This window comes from Mus musculus, chromosome 12 (assembly GCF_000001635.26).
Source record: "Mus musculus strain C57BL/6J chromosome 12, GRCm38.p6 C57BL/6J".
NCBI classification, from domain to species: domain Eukaryota; kingdom Metazoa; phylum Chordata; class Mammalia; order Rodentia; family Muridae; genus Mus; species Mus musculus.
The window spans coordinates 22,689,310-22,707,663 of NC_000078.6; the positions used below are offsets into that span (position 1 = coordinate 22,689,310).

General features: G+C 46.8%; 2 protein-coding genes across 2 annotated transcripts in view; both read right to left on the minus strand.

Moving 5' to 3' along the window:
- Gm9295 (predicted gene 9295) overlaps positions 1–8,373 on the minus strand; it is a 31,241-nt gene extending 22,868 nt beyond the window's left edge. The window contains exon 1 of the mRNA XM_011243951.3: positions 7,706–8,373. The gene's annotated coding sequence lies outside the window, so the exon portion shown is untranslated. The remainder of the gene's footprint in view (positions 1–7,705) is intronic.
- Positions 8,374–9,022: 649 nt separating this feature from the next.
- Positions 9,023–18,354, minus strand: part of Gm38538 (predicted gene, 38538) — a 47,403-nt gene continuing 38,071 nt past the window's right edge. Inside the window, exon 4 of the mRNA NM_001374072.1 lies at positions 9,023–9,601. Coding sequence (NP_001361001.1) covers positions 9,448–9,601 — 154 coding nt within the window. The 3' untranslated portion in view covers positions 9,023–9,447. The remainder of the gene's footprint in view (positions 9,602–18,354) is intronic.

Consider the following 18,354-nt stretch of genomic DNA (forward strand, 5'->3'; position numbering starts at 1 on the left):
GTGTGTGTGTGTGTGTGTGTGTGTGTGTGTGTGTTACACACTATATTAGAGTTTTACTGCTGTGAACAGATACCATGACCAACCATGGCAACTCTTACAAAGGACAGCATTTCATTGGGGCTGGCTTACAGGTTCAGAGGTTCAGTCCATTATCGTCAAGGAGGGAACATGGCATCATCCAGGCAGGCATGGTGCAGCAGGAACTGAGAGTTCTACGTCTTCATCTGAAAGCTGCTAGCAGAATACTGACTTCCAGGCAGCTAGGATGAGGGTTTTAAAGCCCACACCCACAGTGACATGCCTATTCCTACAAGGCCACAGTTACTCCAAAAGTACCACACCTTTTAATAGTGCCAATCACTGGCCAAGCATATAGAAACCATCACACACACCCTCATGCACGCACACATGCATCCTTATACACATACACACATGAACCCTCATGCACACATAAACACATGCACCCTCATGCACACACACATGCACCCTCATGCACACACACATGCACCCTCATGCACACACTCATGCACTCTCATGCTCACACACATGCACCCTTATACACATACACACAGGCATGCTTTCCCATGCAGGATATAGAGGTCGACATGAGAATGTTTTTTCCTTCTTTTTGCTTTTCTTTATTCTGCACTTTTCCCAAGACAGGGTCTCTCTGTATAGACCTGGCTATCCTGGGAATACACTCTGTAGACCAGGCTGGCCTCAAACTCACAGAGATTCACCTCTATCTGCTTCACGAATGCTGTGATTGAAGTCGTGTGCTGCCACTGCCCAGCTATATTTTTTGTTTTAAAAAAAGAATTTCAAATTTCTTTTTTTTTAAAGATTTATTTATTTATTATATGTAAGTACACTGTAGCTGTCTTCAGACACTCCAGAAGAGGGCATCAGATATCGTTACGGGATGGTTGTGAGCCACCATGTGGTTGCTGGGATTTGAACTCTGGACCTTCGGAAGAGCAGTGGGGTGCTCTTACCCACTGAGCCATCTCACCAGCCCGAATTTCAAATTTCTATTCACATGTATGTCTGTGTGTATGTATGCTTAGAGAGGCGGGAAGAAGTCAGGGCTTTGGAACTGTAGTTATTGGTGGCTCACAGAGCCAGATGTGAGTGCTGTGAACTGAATTCAGGTCCTCTGAAACAGTAGTAGTTGTTTGTAAGCACAGAGCCAGGTCTACAGGCCTCAGAGTCTTGCCCCTGTTTTTGAGTCAGGGCCTCTCAATTAACCCAGAGAGTACTATTTACCATTTTGTCCAGACTAGCTGGCCAGAACTACCCTAGAATTGGTTCCTGTTGTCTCTATCCCACAGTGTCAGGGTCACAGCGAACAAGGACATATGTGGCACTTAACACGAGTGCTGGGGATCTGAACCCAGGTCCTTATGCTTACATACAGGGAGCACTCCACCTCTCAGACTGCGGCTTACTGCATTTCTGCATTTAATACTTTGCCACCGTGAACCCCCACAGTGCCCCCAAACAGGGCAGGGTACACACACTGTTTATAACTGTGAGTCAGGGCTACATGACATTTCAGGGGCTCAGCAGGAGGCCCAAGAAACTCTTTCTATCCTGAAGGCTCAAACACTTTGTGACCTCCAGGGTTAGGGACTCAGGAAGGAATGTGAGGGATGTGGGTGTCTTCTAGAAAGCTCCATTCTGGCACAATAGTGACAGTAGAATACACACTCAGGAATGTGTCACACTAGGGGCTGTCCACTTGCCAGATGCTGATGTCCCTCCTTTTGGACAGCAATCTAGTTATGGGGTCCCAAGTAAGGCTTCTTGTTCCTTCCCAAGAGGTCATTATCATCAAAGATGCTCATCACCAGACCAGACCTTTTACAGGCCTCTGCTTCTGTATGGGACCAGCAGGATGTCTGGGCAGCTAGTTCCCTGCGGTGGAGGAGGGGAAAGCAAAAAGCAATGTGTGGTTGTGAGCCAGGGCCAGGGCTAAGGAGAACTCACTGCCCTGCAGCACACAATAGCTGCCCAATGAGGAAGTGATAGTATCCCCACAGGGACAGAGGTCGGTCGGCCAGCTAATATGGAGTACAACCAAGATGACCAACCCAAACAGACTAGGAAATGGCGATGGGGATAGCTGGAAAGACATAAAAGGCAGGGCAGATCCAGGCCCTCACATTCCTCACCTAATGTCCAGTTTTATGGAAACCTTAGGGAATTAGCAAGTCAAAATATCAGGACACAATCAATGCTCGACTACACAGTAGAAGCTCAAGGCTGAGCCGGAGGAACAGACACCTGTGTTATACAAACAGTCTTCTTCCTGTGGGCTGAGTCCACACCCTGTGGTATTGAGACAGGGTCTCAAGTATCCCAGGCTGGACACTGAACTCATTATGTAAAGGACAATGACCTTTAACTCCTGATCCTCCTGCCTCGATTTCCCAAGGGCTAGGGTTAGAGCCATGCACCACCGCAGGCATTTTGTGGTGCACATAGGGATAGACTTTAGACTTCAGTGAATCTTAGGCAAGCATTCTACCAACAGTCGTAGCCAACTCCAGCCTATCCTCCCTCCTCTCCCTCCCCCTCCCATTTTCATGTGACAGAGTCTTTTCTCTGTGTAGCCCTGGCTGTCCTGAAACTCCATCTGAAGACCAGGCTGGCTTGGAACTCACACAGATCCATCTACCACTGCCTCATGAGTATTGGGATTAAAGGAGAGCCTCACTACCATCTCGCTATGATAGAGTCATTCTATACTTCCCAGGCCAGCCTTGAAATCAAGACACTCCTCAGTCTGTTGAAATTACTGGAGCACAGCACACCTTAAGTGCTCTTTTGAAGGATATGAAAGACATTGCTGCAAGCAGGAGAGGGCAGAGGCCTCCAATTCGTTCCCCCAGTCCCTCTACAGATGGACGTCTTGTGCAGTCAGTCCTGGTGGGATGGAGTCAGAATAGGCTTCTCTGCCTTGCTGCTCAGCACTCAGGCTCAGGTTGGCACTTTGGTCCCAGGCTTGATGCAGCAGGTTCTTTGGGGTCCTTGAGCCAGCTATGGAATGACTCACACATGAGCTCCTGATTGGCTAGGATGACAGGTCATATCAACTCTGTTCTGATGCTGCACGCCAAGAAGCCAGCAATGGCCTTTCCCCAATAGCCAGGGAATGGCATAGGGCCTCTAGGCCTGGTTCTGCATGGTCAATCACTCAGGCTGCCCTGGCCAGTGGCCAGCACCCAACACTCCTGGGAGGGTCCAGCAGTAACTCAAGGGGGCTGAGCCAGGCCTAGCATAGAGCAGGGTAGAATATCTCTCATTGCTCCTGACTGAGCATATGTGTGTCCCTCTCTAAAAGGAGCTGCAGTTTACTATGTAAGGCTGCAATGGGACATGCAGATTTGGTTGTCCCTGGGTCAATCCCTGCCTACAGCCTTCCCTTCTAGCCATATGTTCTTGCTACCTTGATTTCTTTGAGTCCTGTCTCCTTAGCTGTAAACCAAGAGTGAAGGTCCCTGTGTGTGGAGTTTACAGCCTATTTCTATGAAAGGAAGGGAAACAGAAGCTATGAGGAGACAGATAAACTGAACCACCAGGCAAATGCTCGGTGGGGACATTGGAGGACTTTTACTGTGAAAGACCACAGGCTTCCTCAATTAGCTCCATCTGAGTACTGCACCCTCTGAGGAGGGAAGCCACCTACCTGAAAAGCTTCTCTTACAGGTCACACCGAGTGCAGTGGCGTTAAAAAACATGTTCTGTGCTGATAAAGAGCCTGGGGTCACTGTGATCTGGAAGCATCCCTGGTTAGGGCCAGTGACATGCTAACTCCTGTACTTCAAAGAGGAAATGAGGGAAGGGAAGAAGGATGTAGCCAGACAAACATCAGGGCAGGGACCGCAGAGGCTCCTGTTTCTGAGGGGCAGATCTAGTACAGGGGCCCAAGCACCAAGGGCTTGCTAGACACATGGGTGAGGTTTCAGGAGGAGGAAGGCCCCTTCTGTCATGGCAGCAGGTATCCTGGGAAGTCCATGCCTACTGCTTGGGAATTAGAGTGTGAGGGTTAGGGACCCTCAGGCAGTGGCTCACACTTCATACCATACACATTGTAAAGTTTACAAACACACACACCCGAACACCCCACCCCAACACAGAGATGTGTTACCTCACTGACTACAGAGGCTCCCACCCCTCCTGGCTCCAGTGATAGCCCATGAGAAAGAGCTGTTAGGAGGAGGACTCCTCAGAGGACACATAGGAGTCCAGAAGATATCCCCCCTGGGAGCTCGCTATTCTTACACACAGGAAAACGAGTGCTTTGCTCATTCATTCATCCAGCCACCTTTACCAAGTATGCATGGGCTTGGCCTGAAGATGTGTTGAGCGAATACCCCTAACCTTGGGCAGAGCTCTCCTTTCAAGGTGTAGGTAGTGGGGATTGAGCACTAGTCATGAGGTTAGTTTTGGTAATGAACTCTGGGGCCTGAAGTAAGCTGATAGCCCCACCTAGAGGCCTGGAGAGCCACCACGATCTGGGGCATCTGGGGAGACATGACAAATTATGGCTGCAGTTCAAATTACATTTCTGTTGCTGTGATAAAAATTCCCTAGCTTAAATCAACGTAATGGAGGAAGTTTTCTTTGGTTTAGTTCTAGGTTACAATTCATCACTTCAGGAAGTCAAGGCTTTAAAACCTCATAGGGCAGAGAGAATAGAGGTATGAGCACCTGGCTCATAATGATACTCTGCACTTTTTTTTTTACTGATACTCTTCTATTGCTTTTATTACACTGTTCAGGCCCCCTGTCTAGAGAATGGTAATGGGGTTTCCCACATCAATTAACCAACAGCACAACCCCCAAGAGGCATGCTCATAGACTGCCATGATCTAGATGGATGGTTCTCAGCCTTCCTAATACTGTGACCCTTTAATGCAGTTACTTGTGTTGTAGTGACCCTCAACCATAAGATTATTTTCACTGCTACTTATAACCGTAATTACACTATTGTTATGAATCTGAATATGAATATTTGTGTTTTCTGTTGGTCTTATGGCACCTCAGGGAAAAGTTCATTTGATTCCCCCAAAGGGGTTGGAACCCATAGGTTGAGAACCACTGATTTAGATAATTCTTCATTAAGATTCTTCTGAGCTGAGCAGTGGTGGCACACATCTTTAATCCCAGTACTCAAGAGGCAGACTGGTGGATCTCTGGGTTTGAAGCCAACATGGTCTAAACAGAAAGTTCCAGGACAGCCAGGGCTACACAGAGAAACCTTGTCTCTAAAAAACAAACCAACAAGCAAAAATGACTCTCCTTTATGGCTGATGAGACGGATCAGCAGTTAAGAGCAGTTGCTGCTTTTGCAGAGGGTCCTGGATAATGTCCCCATCATCCATGTTCCCTATCATTTGTAACTCCAGTTCCAGGGCGACCCAGTGCCCTTTCCTGGCCTCTAACATATCACACAAACATACATTCAGATAAACGCTCATGTAGAAAATAAATACTAAATCTAAAATAAAACATAAAAATAAAAATTAAAAAAAAAAAGACTTCTGAGGTTATTCTAAACTGAGTCAAGTTGACAGTTAAAACTATCACAGCGCCCCCTAGTGTAGAATCATGTCAGCTTCAGGTGTTGCGAGCTATCCACCTTTGGTGTCCTATTCTTGTCCTATTCTGTACCAGTGTCTCTGACAGCCCAGACTTCTCCCCTTTTGAGTGCTAGCAAGTGGCCTCTGGCTTACAGGGCAGAGTATGCGCTCAATGGCCTCCATCGTGAGACACAAACAATTGGACAAGTGCACAGTGGGGACGGAGTCTCCATTCTGAAACTGTTGAAGTTCCTGGCTTTGACAATCAGAAACAATGGCCCTCCATGTTAAGTGTGCCACCAACATAGTGCTACTTTAGACTCATATCCACGCAAGTGGGCTTATCCCCATTTTACGGAGAAGAAAGACAGTCCTGGGAAGTGGGCAAGCCTCAGTTTGGTCTGTTGGAACACAAGCCTCTGTGTCAGAGTACACAAGAGAGTAAAGAACACTTTAGAAAATGACTGAAAGGCATCACCAGGCAAGAGGCTGAATTGCTTTGTGTGCGGACATGTTGTGAAAAGCATTTTCTTGATGTCTGGAAAGCTTTTGCTGTCTACAATTCCACGGGAGCCTTGAGTCCCGCTGAGCCGGGTCCTCAGCTCACCTGCACAGAGCACTGGAGGCTGTTCACTGCTCTCTCCAATGCATTATCTTACATTCAATCTCAGTACAACCAGGGGAGTCTTTTATGCCTTAATGCTGCATTTCTTGTTGAAACAAAACCCAACCAGTCTTGGCTCTACAAAGCCACAGACTGGCAGAATCAACTCATCATGCAGCTACTCACCCTTGCTGAGGTCCTGTGAGAAACTCAGCCAAGGCACAGCAGGACCTCTCACCACCTCACCTCCTCCTGAGACCTGCCGCTTTCCAGCTGTGGTAGGACCTCAGAGTCGTAGGTACAATGAGGCTCAGTGGCTTCTATGTTTGATGAGCCCCATGAGTATCCGGGGTGCCTCACATCCCAGGATGATGGCCTGGACGGCCTCTCAGAATCCCAAAACTCAAAGCTCCTTGATTCAGTGTCTCACCTCTCAGCCACCAGTGTGACCTTCCTCCCCTCTGCATATATACTTGTGGAAATAGTAAGACTACTGTTTCTGTCAACATGTGTGCTAGCTAATTTTATGTCAGTTTGATACAAGTTATAGTTATCAGGAAAGAGGGAGCCTCAGTTGCGAAAATGTCTGTATAAAATGTCTGCAGGAAAACTAGTAGGGCGTTCTCTCTCTCTCTCTCTCTCTCTCTCTCTCTCTCTCTCTCTCTCCTCTCCCTCTCCCTCTCCCTCTCGCTCGCTCTCTGTTTGTGTGTTTGTCGACCTCCCTCCCTCTCTCCCTCCTTTACCCTCTTGGTTTTGTTTTGTTTATTGAAACGGTTTCTCTGTGTAACAACCCTGGCTGTCATAGAACTCACCTTTTAGACCAGGTTAGCCTTTAGCTCACAGAGAGCCTCCTGTCTCCTATGAGCTCCGATTAAAGACATGTGCCACCATGTCTGACCAGAGGGTATTTTCTTAACTAGTGATTGATGGAGCAGAGCCCAGCCCATTGTAGGTGGTACAACCCTGGGCTAGTGATCCTGAGTTCTATAAGAAATAAGGCTGAGCAATCCATGGGGAGCAAGCCACTAAGTAGCAACCCTTTCATGGTCTCTGTATCAGCTCCTGTCTTCAGGTTCCTGCCCTGTTTGAGTCCCGCCCTCACTGCTTTTGATGATGAACTGTTATGTGGAAACTGTGAGTGAATAAACCCTTTCCTCCCCAAGTTGCTTGTGGTCATGGTGTGTCATCAGAGCAATGGAAACCCTAACTCAGACAACACGGATGAAGCCTACAGCTCAGAGGGTCAACTGACATGCCCATGGTTATAGAGCACTAGGAAGGGTGCAGGATGCAGGCTAGGTGTACCTGACCCTGAATTCTAGTCTCCCTCCCTCAATCAGAGCTGAATCGAGTGGGCTGGAAAAGGGCAGTCCTGCATAGAGAAGAGAGTGTATCCCAAACACCTCTGTGCCATCAATAGTTTCACAGGCTCATCTACTCCCCTCTCCCCACCCCCAACCCCTCCCAATTCCCTCCTCCCACCCCACCTGCTCACTCCTACCATGTTTCCTACCTTCATTGTTTGTGTCCATCTGCCTGAAGATCTTGTCTGTTCGCTTCTCGGGCATGGACCCGTCCTCGGGCATCTTCATCAGGGAGGACACCATCTTGTAGATGGCCTGCAAAGGGGCATCTGTGAGGATGCTCTGGAGGACAGAGGGTGAGTTATGGTCCTTGCTCAGCTAACCAAGGAGTATGGACAGGGCAGAGTCAGGACCCTTCTCTCATCACAACAAGTCTCACAGACATGGTGCTGGGAAAAGGGAGTCAGGAAAGTTTAAGTGACGTTCAAGAGCACAGGATACAGCTGGGGCATGGAAGAATGGAGGGCTCCTTGGTTGGGAGTAGAGGGGAGGTTGTGTGGCAAAGCATCTGTCTGAAAGGACAATCTTTGGTGGGGAGCTGGAAAATCCTGGAGGGAAGGTCAAAAGGGAAATACATTGAGCCCTGCCAACCCATGGGTCCTGAATCGGCAGATTCAACAAACTAAAGGTGGGAAATGGTCTAGAAAATGAAACTGGAGGTACACAGTTTCTTCTTATTTCCCAAACAATACAAATTATTATTAACATCTATAGATATTGTATTAGGCACTGTATATAACTACTTTACTTATTTTATGGAAGTATGTAATTATTTATTTGAGGGAGATGATCTCACATGGAATTCAGAGGACAACTTGTGGAAGCTGGTTCTCTTTTCCTACCATGTGGGTCTTAGGGATCGAACCCAGGCTGCCAGGCTTGGTAGCAAGCACCTTTAACCACAGAGTCAGCCCACTGGACCAAATACAGAGATGGTTTAGAGCATGGAGCAGGAAGGATGCAGGGTGCACATAAGCATCGCTCCTCTGAAGAACTGACTGCTGACTCATCCTTTACTGTGTCCTTCTGATTTCTATAGGAAGCCCTACAGACAGCTAATGTGTGTGTATGCTATACATGTGTGTGCAAATGAACACCCACCCATGCAAAGGCCAAACAGGAATACAGGTGTTCACAAGGTTCCCTTTTCTCTATCACTGAACACAGCCGGGGCTTATCATTTTAGCTAGGCTGCCTGCTCAGCAAGCTTCTGGGACTCACTTGTCCCCTAGTTCTAGGGTTTCGTGCAAGCTCAACCACTCCTGACTTTTCCATGGGTGTTGGGATCAGAACTCAGGTCCTCATGCTGGGCATCAAGTGTTCTTCAACACTGAGCCATTTTCCCAGTTCTTGCTTTGACAATTCTTAATCACCTATCTGAGCCTCAGTTCTCATTAGAGGTTAAAAAAAAATACCCATTTTATAGAATTGTGTGAATAACCCTGATGGATGAGCTCAGCTGGGGCCAGATGTCCAGCAAGCAATCAATAGATGCTTGGCTTTTATCGTTACTCTCTGCAAAGACATACAGTCCTTTAGTACACCAGGTAGCAAGTGGGCAGAGGAATGACCTGGTGTATGGGGCCGGGGATGGGGGTCCTGGATGCCTGCACTCCCCATGCACCAGGCCCTGTCAAGTGCAGGTACCTGCACTATCTCCAGCATTTCACTGCAGCTGATGTAGCCATTGCTGTCTAGGTCGGACATGCTAAGGCCCACTTCAGCTTCTGTTCCAGCTTGCCCAGGGAGGTCATGCTCAGAGCAATGATGAACACTCGGAAGTCGATGGTGCTGACACTGTTGGTGTCAAACATGTGGAAGACATGTTCGGCGAACTTGGAGGCATCTCTGTAGGGGAAGAAGTTGGGCTAGATCTTGAAATTGTCCACGGTCAGGTGGCCAGTGGGACAGTCATTGAGGAAGCCCTTGTACCACTCCTGAAGCTCATGGTGGGTGAACTCCCTGTGTTTCCGCAGGTCCTGCAGCACCTCAGGACGCAGCTTGCTGTTCTGCTTGTCCATGGCAGCTGGCAGTGGAGACTAAACCTGCAAGGCCAAGACACAAGGTGAGCGGTGGATACCTGAAACCCCAAGTCTGGCTTCCTATCACACCCTACCACCATGCTGGCTAAGCAATATCCTCTGTATGTCCAGTGCCATCCATTACAGCAGTGGTTCTCAGCCTTCCTAAAGCTGCAACTCCTTAATACAGTTCCTCATGTTGTGGTGAACCCCCAGCTATAAAGTCATTTTCATTGCTACTTCATAAGTGTAATTTTGCTATGGTTATGAATCCTAATGTAATATCTGATATGCAGGAGCGTCTTAGGTGACTCCCTGCAAAAGCGTCATTCCTTCATCAAAGGGTTTATGATAACAAGGTTTGAGATCTTCTGGGCCAGAAGAACTCAAGACTATGGTAGTGCAAGCTCTGTCTTTTAGTATTTCCAGGATGGCTCTCCTCAGGAGGTACAAAATGGTTCTATATAACATGGCAAAACCCAGAACACTCTAGGAAAGACAGAAAGAATATCTTTTTATGGCTAAATACAGTCTACTTGGAGCAATCATGCACAATCGTGGTATAAGGGGACAGGGAGAGGCAAGCCTAAATCGGTGGAATGAAACTTTGTTACATGTCCTGTAAGGGTTACACAAGAGGCAGGATCAAGACAAACCCGCTCAGCTCATCAGCTTGGGACACAGGGGTCTCATGGACCCAATCCTGACTCTTCGCTTTGAACAGCTAGTTCTTTTTCTCGTGGGGGAACCGGTGTGTTTGTTTGTTTCCTTGTCACAGATACATTTGCTGATGCTGCATAGTAAATAAATCTTGCCTGTGTAGGTTGATGCTAGTGGTTCACATTCTAGCTAACGGTTCACATTCTAGCTAACACAGCTAGGGTAGATTTAGAACTAGGTTGACACCCATCCTGAGTGGACTCAGGGATGAAACTGGAGAACAGGAACATGGCTTTGTCCCTTCAAAGTTCAACTTAATTTATCAGCAACCCTAATTTTATAAATGACATTCAAAAACCCCATTCTTACCCAGATTTCTGGGTTAATCTGGGTAAGTAGGGTTTCATGGGGACCCAGGTATTAAAGCTTTGAAGCATGTTGATAGGGAGCTTCTAGAACCCCCAAGACCTCCCTGTCCCCCTCCATATAATACTGGGACAAGTTACCAGCACATGCCATGCTGTTTTAACCCTAGAAGAGAAAGCTGGGGACCTTATGGGAGTCCCCACTCTTTATTATGCTTATGAGATATTGTTCTGTCAGGGAGATCTAGAATTGGCATCAATCAGTTGGTGAATGTCGATGTGAATGTTAACAGCTGAAACAGCCCCAATGGAAATTCAGGACTGTGCTCCATTGGCCAGCACACCCCACTGCAGTCTCCCACAAGGCCCAAGTGTGAGATCCTGCAGTGATTGGCCACTGGACGTTAATACTCGTTCACTTCGCTTCCTCAATTTTGGTTTCTTTCTTTCACAGTAACACACCTGCATAGCTCAGTTATTTTTGAAATGTGTAGAAGAACTAGTGTGGGTGAGTCTCCTCTACCCAAGTCCCAAAGGAAACCACTCTGAACTGCTCAGAGGCTTATGAATTCTAAGCACTAGGTGCTAGGTCCTGTTAAGGAAGATGAGACATGCACTCAGTATTATCTGCTACCTCCCCTGTCTTCTTCACATCTTTCCCAGGCTGTTAGCGTTCTATGTACATATTTTATTTACTTCTCTAGATGACTAGGAGATATTTAAAGTTCCTTGTCCAACACAGACATATGGCAGCTTGATATTGCCTTGCAAAGCACACATTTACTTATCTAAACACGTCCTCCCCTGTATAAACAACCAACTCAAATGTCTACCAGAGAACTCCTAAGCCTGATAAACAGCTTCAATGAAGTAGCTAGATATAAAATTAACTCAAACAAGTCAATGGTCTTCCTGTACACAAAGGGTAAACAGGCTGAGAAAGAAATTATGGAAACAACACCCTTCTCAATAGTCACAAATAATATAAAATACCTTCACGTGACTATAACTAAGGAAGTAAAAAATCTGTATGATAAGAACTTCAAGTCTCTAAAGAAAGAAATTAAGAAGGTCTCCAATGATGGAAAGATCTCCCATGCTCATGGATTGGCAGGATCAATATAGTAAAAATGGCTATCTTGCCAAAAGAAATCTACAGATTCAATGCAATCCCCATCAAAATTCCAACTCAATTTTTCAAAAAACTAGACAGGGCAATCTGCAAATTCATCTGGAATAACAAATAACCTAGGACAGGAAAAACTCTGCTCAAGGATATAAAAACCTCCGGTGGAATCACCATGCCTGACCTAAAGCTTTACTACAGAGCAATTGTGAAAAAAACTGCATGGTACTGGTATAGAGACAGACAAGTAGACCAATGGAATAGAATTGAAGACCCAGAAATGAACCCACACACCTATGGTCACTTGATCTTTGACAAGGGAGCAAAATCCATCCAGTGGAAAAAAGACAGCATTTTCAACAAATGGTGCTGGCACAACTGGCAGTTATCATGTAGAAGAATGCGAATTGATCCATTCCTATCTCCTTGTACTAAGGTCAAATCTAAGTGGATTAAGGAACTCCACATAAAACCAGAGACACTGAAACTTATAGAGGAGAAAGTAAAGAAAAGCCTCGAAGATATGGGTACAGGGGAAAAATTCCTGAATAGAACAGCAATGGCTTGTGCTGTAAGATCGAGAATCGACAAATGGGACCACATAAAATTGCAAAGCTTTTGCAAGGCAAAAGACAACGTCAATAAGACAAAAAGGCCACTAACAGATTGGGAAAGGATCTTTACCTATTCTAAATCAGATAGGGGACTAATATCCAATATATATAAAAAACTCAAGAAGGTGGACTCCAGAAAATCAAATAACCCCATTAAAAAATGGGGTTCACAGCTAAACAAAGAATTCTCACCTGAGAAATACCGAATGGTGAGAAGCACTGAAAAAATGTTCAACATCCTTAATCATCAGGGATATGCAAATCAAAACAACCCTGAGATTCCACCTCACTCCAGTCAGAACGGCTAAGATCAAAAATTCAGGTGACAGCAGATGCTGGCGAGGATGTGGAGAAAGAGGAACACTCCTCCATTGTTGGTAGGATTGCAAGCTTGTACAACCACTCTGGAAATCAGTCTGGCTGTTCCTCATGAAATTGGACATAGTACTACTGGAGGATCCAGCAATACCTCTCCTGGGCATATATCCAGAAGAGGTTCCAACCGGTAAGAAGGACACATGCTCCACTATGTTCATAGCATCCTTATTTATAATAGCCAGAAGCTGGAAAGAACCCAGATGCCCCTCAACAGAGGAATGGATACAGAAAATGTGGTTCATTTACACAATGGAATATTACTCACCTATTAAAAAGAGTGACTTTATGAAATTCCTAGGCAAATGGATGGACCTGGAGGGCATCATCCTGATTGAGGTAACCCAATCAGAAAAGAACTCACACAATATGTACTCACTGATAAGTGGATATTAGCCCAGAAACTTAGAATACCCAAGATACAAGATACGATTTGCAAAACACATGAAACTCAAGAAGAACGAAGACCAAAGTATGGACACTTTGCCCCTTCATAGAATTGGGAACAAAACACCTATGGAAGGAGTTACAGAGACAAAGTTTGGAGCTGAGAAGAAAGGATGGACCATCTAGAAACTGCCATATCCGGGGACCCATCCCATAATTAGCTTCCAAACGGTGACACCTTTGCATACACTAGCAAGATTTTGCTGAAAGGACCCAGATATAGCTGTCTCTTGTGAGACTATGCCGGGGCCTAGCAAACAAAGAAGTGGATGCTCACAGTCAGCTATTGGATGTCTCACAGGGCCCCCAATAGTGGAGCTAGAGAAAGTACCCAAGGAGCTAAAGGGATCTGCAACCCCCTAGGTGGAACAACATTATGAACTAACCAGTACCCCGGAGCTCTTGACTCTAGCTGCATATGTATCAAAAGATGGCCTAGTCGGCCATCAGTGGAAAGAGAGGCCCATTGTTCGTGCAAACTTTATATGCCCCAGTACAGGGGACCGCCATGGCCAAGAAGTGGGAGTGGGTGGGTGGGGGAGTGGGCGGGGGAGCGTGTGGGGGACTTTTGGGATAGCATTGGAAATGTAAATGAAATAAATACCTAATTTAAAAAAAGAAATAATCATCAACTCAGGTAGCCAGGTGCCACACAGCTGTAATTCCAGAACCGGAGGGTGGAGGCAGGATTATCAGGAGTTCAAGGTCATCTATGACTATATAGCAAGTTCATGGCCAGCCTGAGCTACATGAGACCATATCTACAAAAGTTATATTAAAAGAGAGAACAGGAAGGCCAGTAGTGGTGCATGCCTTTAACCCCAGCACTCAGTGACAGTGCAGACAGATAGGAGTTCAAGGAAGGCTACCCTGGGCTACAGAGCAAGTTCTAGAATAGCCAGGACTACACAGAGAAATGCTGTCTCTCTCTCATAGACATACACACAGACACACAGACACAACGACACACACATACACAAAAAGAAAGAGAGACAGACAGAGACAGAGAGAGACAGAGACAGAGAGACAGAGATCAACAAATGGAAGAAGATTATGCACAAGGGCATGTGGCCATTGCTGCCATCTGTGAGAACTGGTCACATGGGTTTGTGAGTGGAGGCCTCCTGTGGAAGAACTTACTGGAAAGGTAAAGTTGACTGAAGTGGGGAATTGGCTGGATGGACAGGTACCTTGTAGGACCTTTTGTCATGTTTTCCTTTGTAATTTTATTTGTTTATTTGTTTTCTGAGACAGGGTCGCATGTAGCTCAGGCTGGCTTCAAACTTACTATGTAGCTGAGGACAACCTGCACCCTTACCTTCCTGCCTCCCCTGTCCAGCAGTCACAGGTGTGAGCCACAATGCCTGGCTCATTTGCAGGGTTTTTTGTTGTTTGTTGTTGTTTTTGTTGTTGTTGTTGTTTTTTCGAGCCAGGGTTTCTCTGTGTAGCCCAGGATGTTCTGGAACTCACTTTGTAGACCAGGCTGTCCTCGAACTCAGAAATCCCCCTGACTCTGCATCCCCAGTGCTGGGATTAAAGGTCATTTGCGGTTTTAAAATGTCAAAATTTGTCCATGTGTTCTTTTCCTTTTTTCTCTTTCAAAGCTTTAAGAATATTTTCTTATATAGTTTGTTACAAATGTTTTTCTTGTTATATAATACATTGTGAGGTTGCCTGGTACCTGCTGAGACCTGAATAGTATGTCAGATCCCTGGAACTGGAGTTACAGAAGTTGTGAGCCACCATGTGGGTGTAGGGAACAGGACTGAACTGGGCTCCTCTGCAAGAACAGCAAGAGCCCTCTCTGCAGGATCCCAGTCCCCTTAGATTTTATTTTCTACTCAAAGAAGAAGCATACCCAAATCACAGTGGCCCAGCCTCTATCTCTTGACTGGTGGCATGTCTAAGAACCTCCGAGTTGATAGAACAATGTTGGCTAAGCCCTGTCTGGGAGGGGCTTCAGGAACAAGAAACACAGAGCCTTGGCGCTGGCACACAGTTCTAATCCCAGCAGTCAGAAGGCAGAGGCAGCCAGATAACTTTGAGCTCCATGCCAAACTGGTTTACAGAGAGAGGACTCTGTCTCAAAAACAAAAACCAAATGAAATGCAGAACTGCAGTCCTGGAGGGCCTGCATAGAGGGGCCCAGGCACTCTTAAGTCCCTCAGTCATGGCTTACTGCCAGATCCTTGCTTTTTTTGCTACACACACTTCCTATCTCACAGCCTTGCTTCTACCAAGGTTTAGTGTCCTCTTTCCTTATCACCTACAGCCTGGGCTTCAACCACGAGTCAGCCAACCTCTCCCTTGCTCACTGGACATTAAGCTTGACAGGGTGGCCAGTGCTGGCCGGAAGTACCACAAGAAGCTAGCTACATCCATCTCTGAAGAGAAGCCCTCAATACCAACTTCTGCATCCACAGAATCTGTCCTAAGAGGACAAATGTGACTGCTGGTGGCTGAGGGGTCACCACAGGCCTAGGATAAGCATACAGATGAAGAGCTAGCTGCTCTCCATGGAGCCTACTCCCCAGGGCTCTAATCCACACCCCAAAACAGAGTAGGAGCATATCATGACTCTTTGGGAAGGGATAGAAATGCCCTAGTTTTATTGTAGGTAATTCATTTTGGAAACTCAATTAACAAAACAAATGTAAGATTGAAGCCACCCTGGTAACACGGAAGTGTAGGTAAGAATAGGGTGGCCAACAGTGGGAGGGTGGTACACCTGGTGATGTTTGGTCCAAAGAATCCCTTAGTGGAGCAGGACAAGAGGTGCAAAAAGAGATGTCTGGGATAATCCAGGAATATTGGTGGGGAAGGAAGGGAGGAAGGAAGTAATGAAGAAGGAAGGAAGAAGGGAGAAAGGGAAAAAGGAAAGAAGGAAGGAAGGAAGGGAGAGGGAAAAGGAGGGCAGGGGAGGGAGAAGGGAACTGGAGTACCTAGAGGAAGGGACAATGAGTTGAGCCCAGGAGGTGGCTACTAGGATGTTACTGTCAGAGGCAGGCCCTCGGGAGACCCTCAGGCAGGAGACAAAGCTGTGAAACAAGGTGAGCAGGAGATCCCAGAAAAGAGGGCAGAGTTTGGGGTGTTAGCAGTTAAAAGGTAGAGAAGCCAGGTTGGACCAAGATGGGAGGTGTGGGGTCCCCTGTTCAAATACTAGTATTGGAGAGAAAAGACCTAGAACTGGTGAAGCCATGTAGCTCCAAGGCCCTCACCACTGAACCATTCACACAGGGAAACTTACAATGTGTCTCTGGCCTGAAGTTCACTTAGAAATGTCACCTATCAGTTACATCTTGCTAACCAGAGCACTGACCATCAGAGAGCTGCTGAACCTCTCCTAAGTCAGCCAGGACATGACTCCAGGATACCCAGCTATGGGATTGTGCCGCAGACCCTCTAGATCTTTGTGCAAAGAACAAGGCGTAAGCATCAGGAGGATGGAGACCACCCAGGAGCCTTCAATCCATGTTTCAGGGCTATCCCTGAGGCGTTGAGGAATCATGGGATGTAGAAAAGGGAAAAGGAAGGGTCTGAGCCTCAGGACCTGGTACTGAGGAGTAATGGCTTGAAGATCTGCTCCTGCATGCAATGTCATTCAAAGAAAGGGTGGTGACAATGGGAATGTGTCTGGCCATCTTAAGCACCTGGGACCAATGGCATAAGTAGTATGAGATAAGGAGGAAGAGAGGGTAGGATTGACCCTTTTCTGAAACTCCAGTAAAGAAGGACTCTATCTAAAGAAGCCTCAGTCCTGGAGGGACTCCATGGAGCATAGTCCTCCTGCCCTGCCATGTTCCACTACACCCAGATGGGAAAACACACCGTTACAATGCTAAGTGCTGCTGAGACTCTTGAATATCCAGCAGCTGGCCCTGAGCCATAGGAACTCTCAGCCAGTGCAGTCAGTGACAGTGACCCGACCCCCCCCCCATCCACTCCAAAGGGGACAAGGATTCAGTACAGAGGCTTGGGACAGAGGACCAACAGTCATAGAGCAAGCTAGCCAAAGAACCACCAGGGAGGACAAGAAAGCAGGCTCCCAGCAGCAGAAAGCCCCCCACCCCCACCTTAGCCTCCTTCTTGACAGATACACCCCATCACCTGTGAGAGAGGATCACCAGAGAAGCCCATACTTGAGCAGGCAGTCAGGACCTGCTCCAGTGTTTTTCAGTCTCTTGGGTTCTTGAAGTATAGATGCTTGAGTCATGCTGGATTGAGGTCCCTACTTTGAGTGCCCTGCACTACAATGGCACATTCCTAGGCAGGAGAACTAGGTGCTCTGGCCAATAGATGGAATTTAGAGTCAAACCTGTAGGCCCAGAGGGGATGGTGGAGGATGACAGAGCCTCCAGGGAGTGGTAAGCGGTCTCACGTGGCTCAGCTAGGAGTTAGCAGAATGAGTCCCATCAAGAATGAAAAGACCCAGGTTAGAGCTGGGCTCTGTCCTTTGGGTTTTGATCTATCCTGGGCCCCTTCCCTGTTAACATCCTGAGAGGCAATGATATTCCAAGGTGAGTTTAACTGGTACCCAAAGAAGCTGCTGGCCAATAAAGTGGCTGTCAAAGCCGTGTTCTCTTAATGCTCACTTTCATGAACCTGGTAAGTGGAGCCCACAAATGCTGGCGGCCTCATAGATGCTTCCTGGCACTTGCCCCCGTAGATGCCTAACAGAGACCTGGATAAAATATTTAATATGAGGGACTTCATTTTAGCTCTCCTGGAGGCACTGAGACAGCAGCAAAGATGTGTGACAGGCTCAGTGGTACACACCCCGTTACAGCTGTCATTCATTAAGTAACCGAGGCAGCTTTAGTGATGTTTTAGCTGTCTGGGGGAAAAAAACCTGACCAAAAAAAGGAATGCTTATACAGTTACAGAAAAATCACTGTGTGCTCCCCTGAAGAAATACCTACCTAGCCCTGGCTATGAAACTAACCCAGGCTTCATTGATAAGACAGCCCTACTTTCATCTTTTTAGGGGGGAGGAATGAAGGTCCCTGGAACACACAGTCACCTCCCACTTGTTTAAAGCACTTCACATTCTAGCAGGGATTAGATCTGACAGACAACAGCCTTGGGGCATCAAGGACATGTGATTTCACAGTAATGGGAATTGGGGGAGGGGGCTAACAGCTCCTACCTCTTCTCCCAGGGTCTGTTATGCTCGTATTGTCCTTAACACAC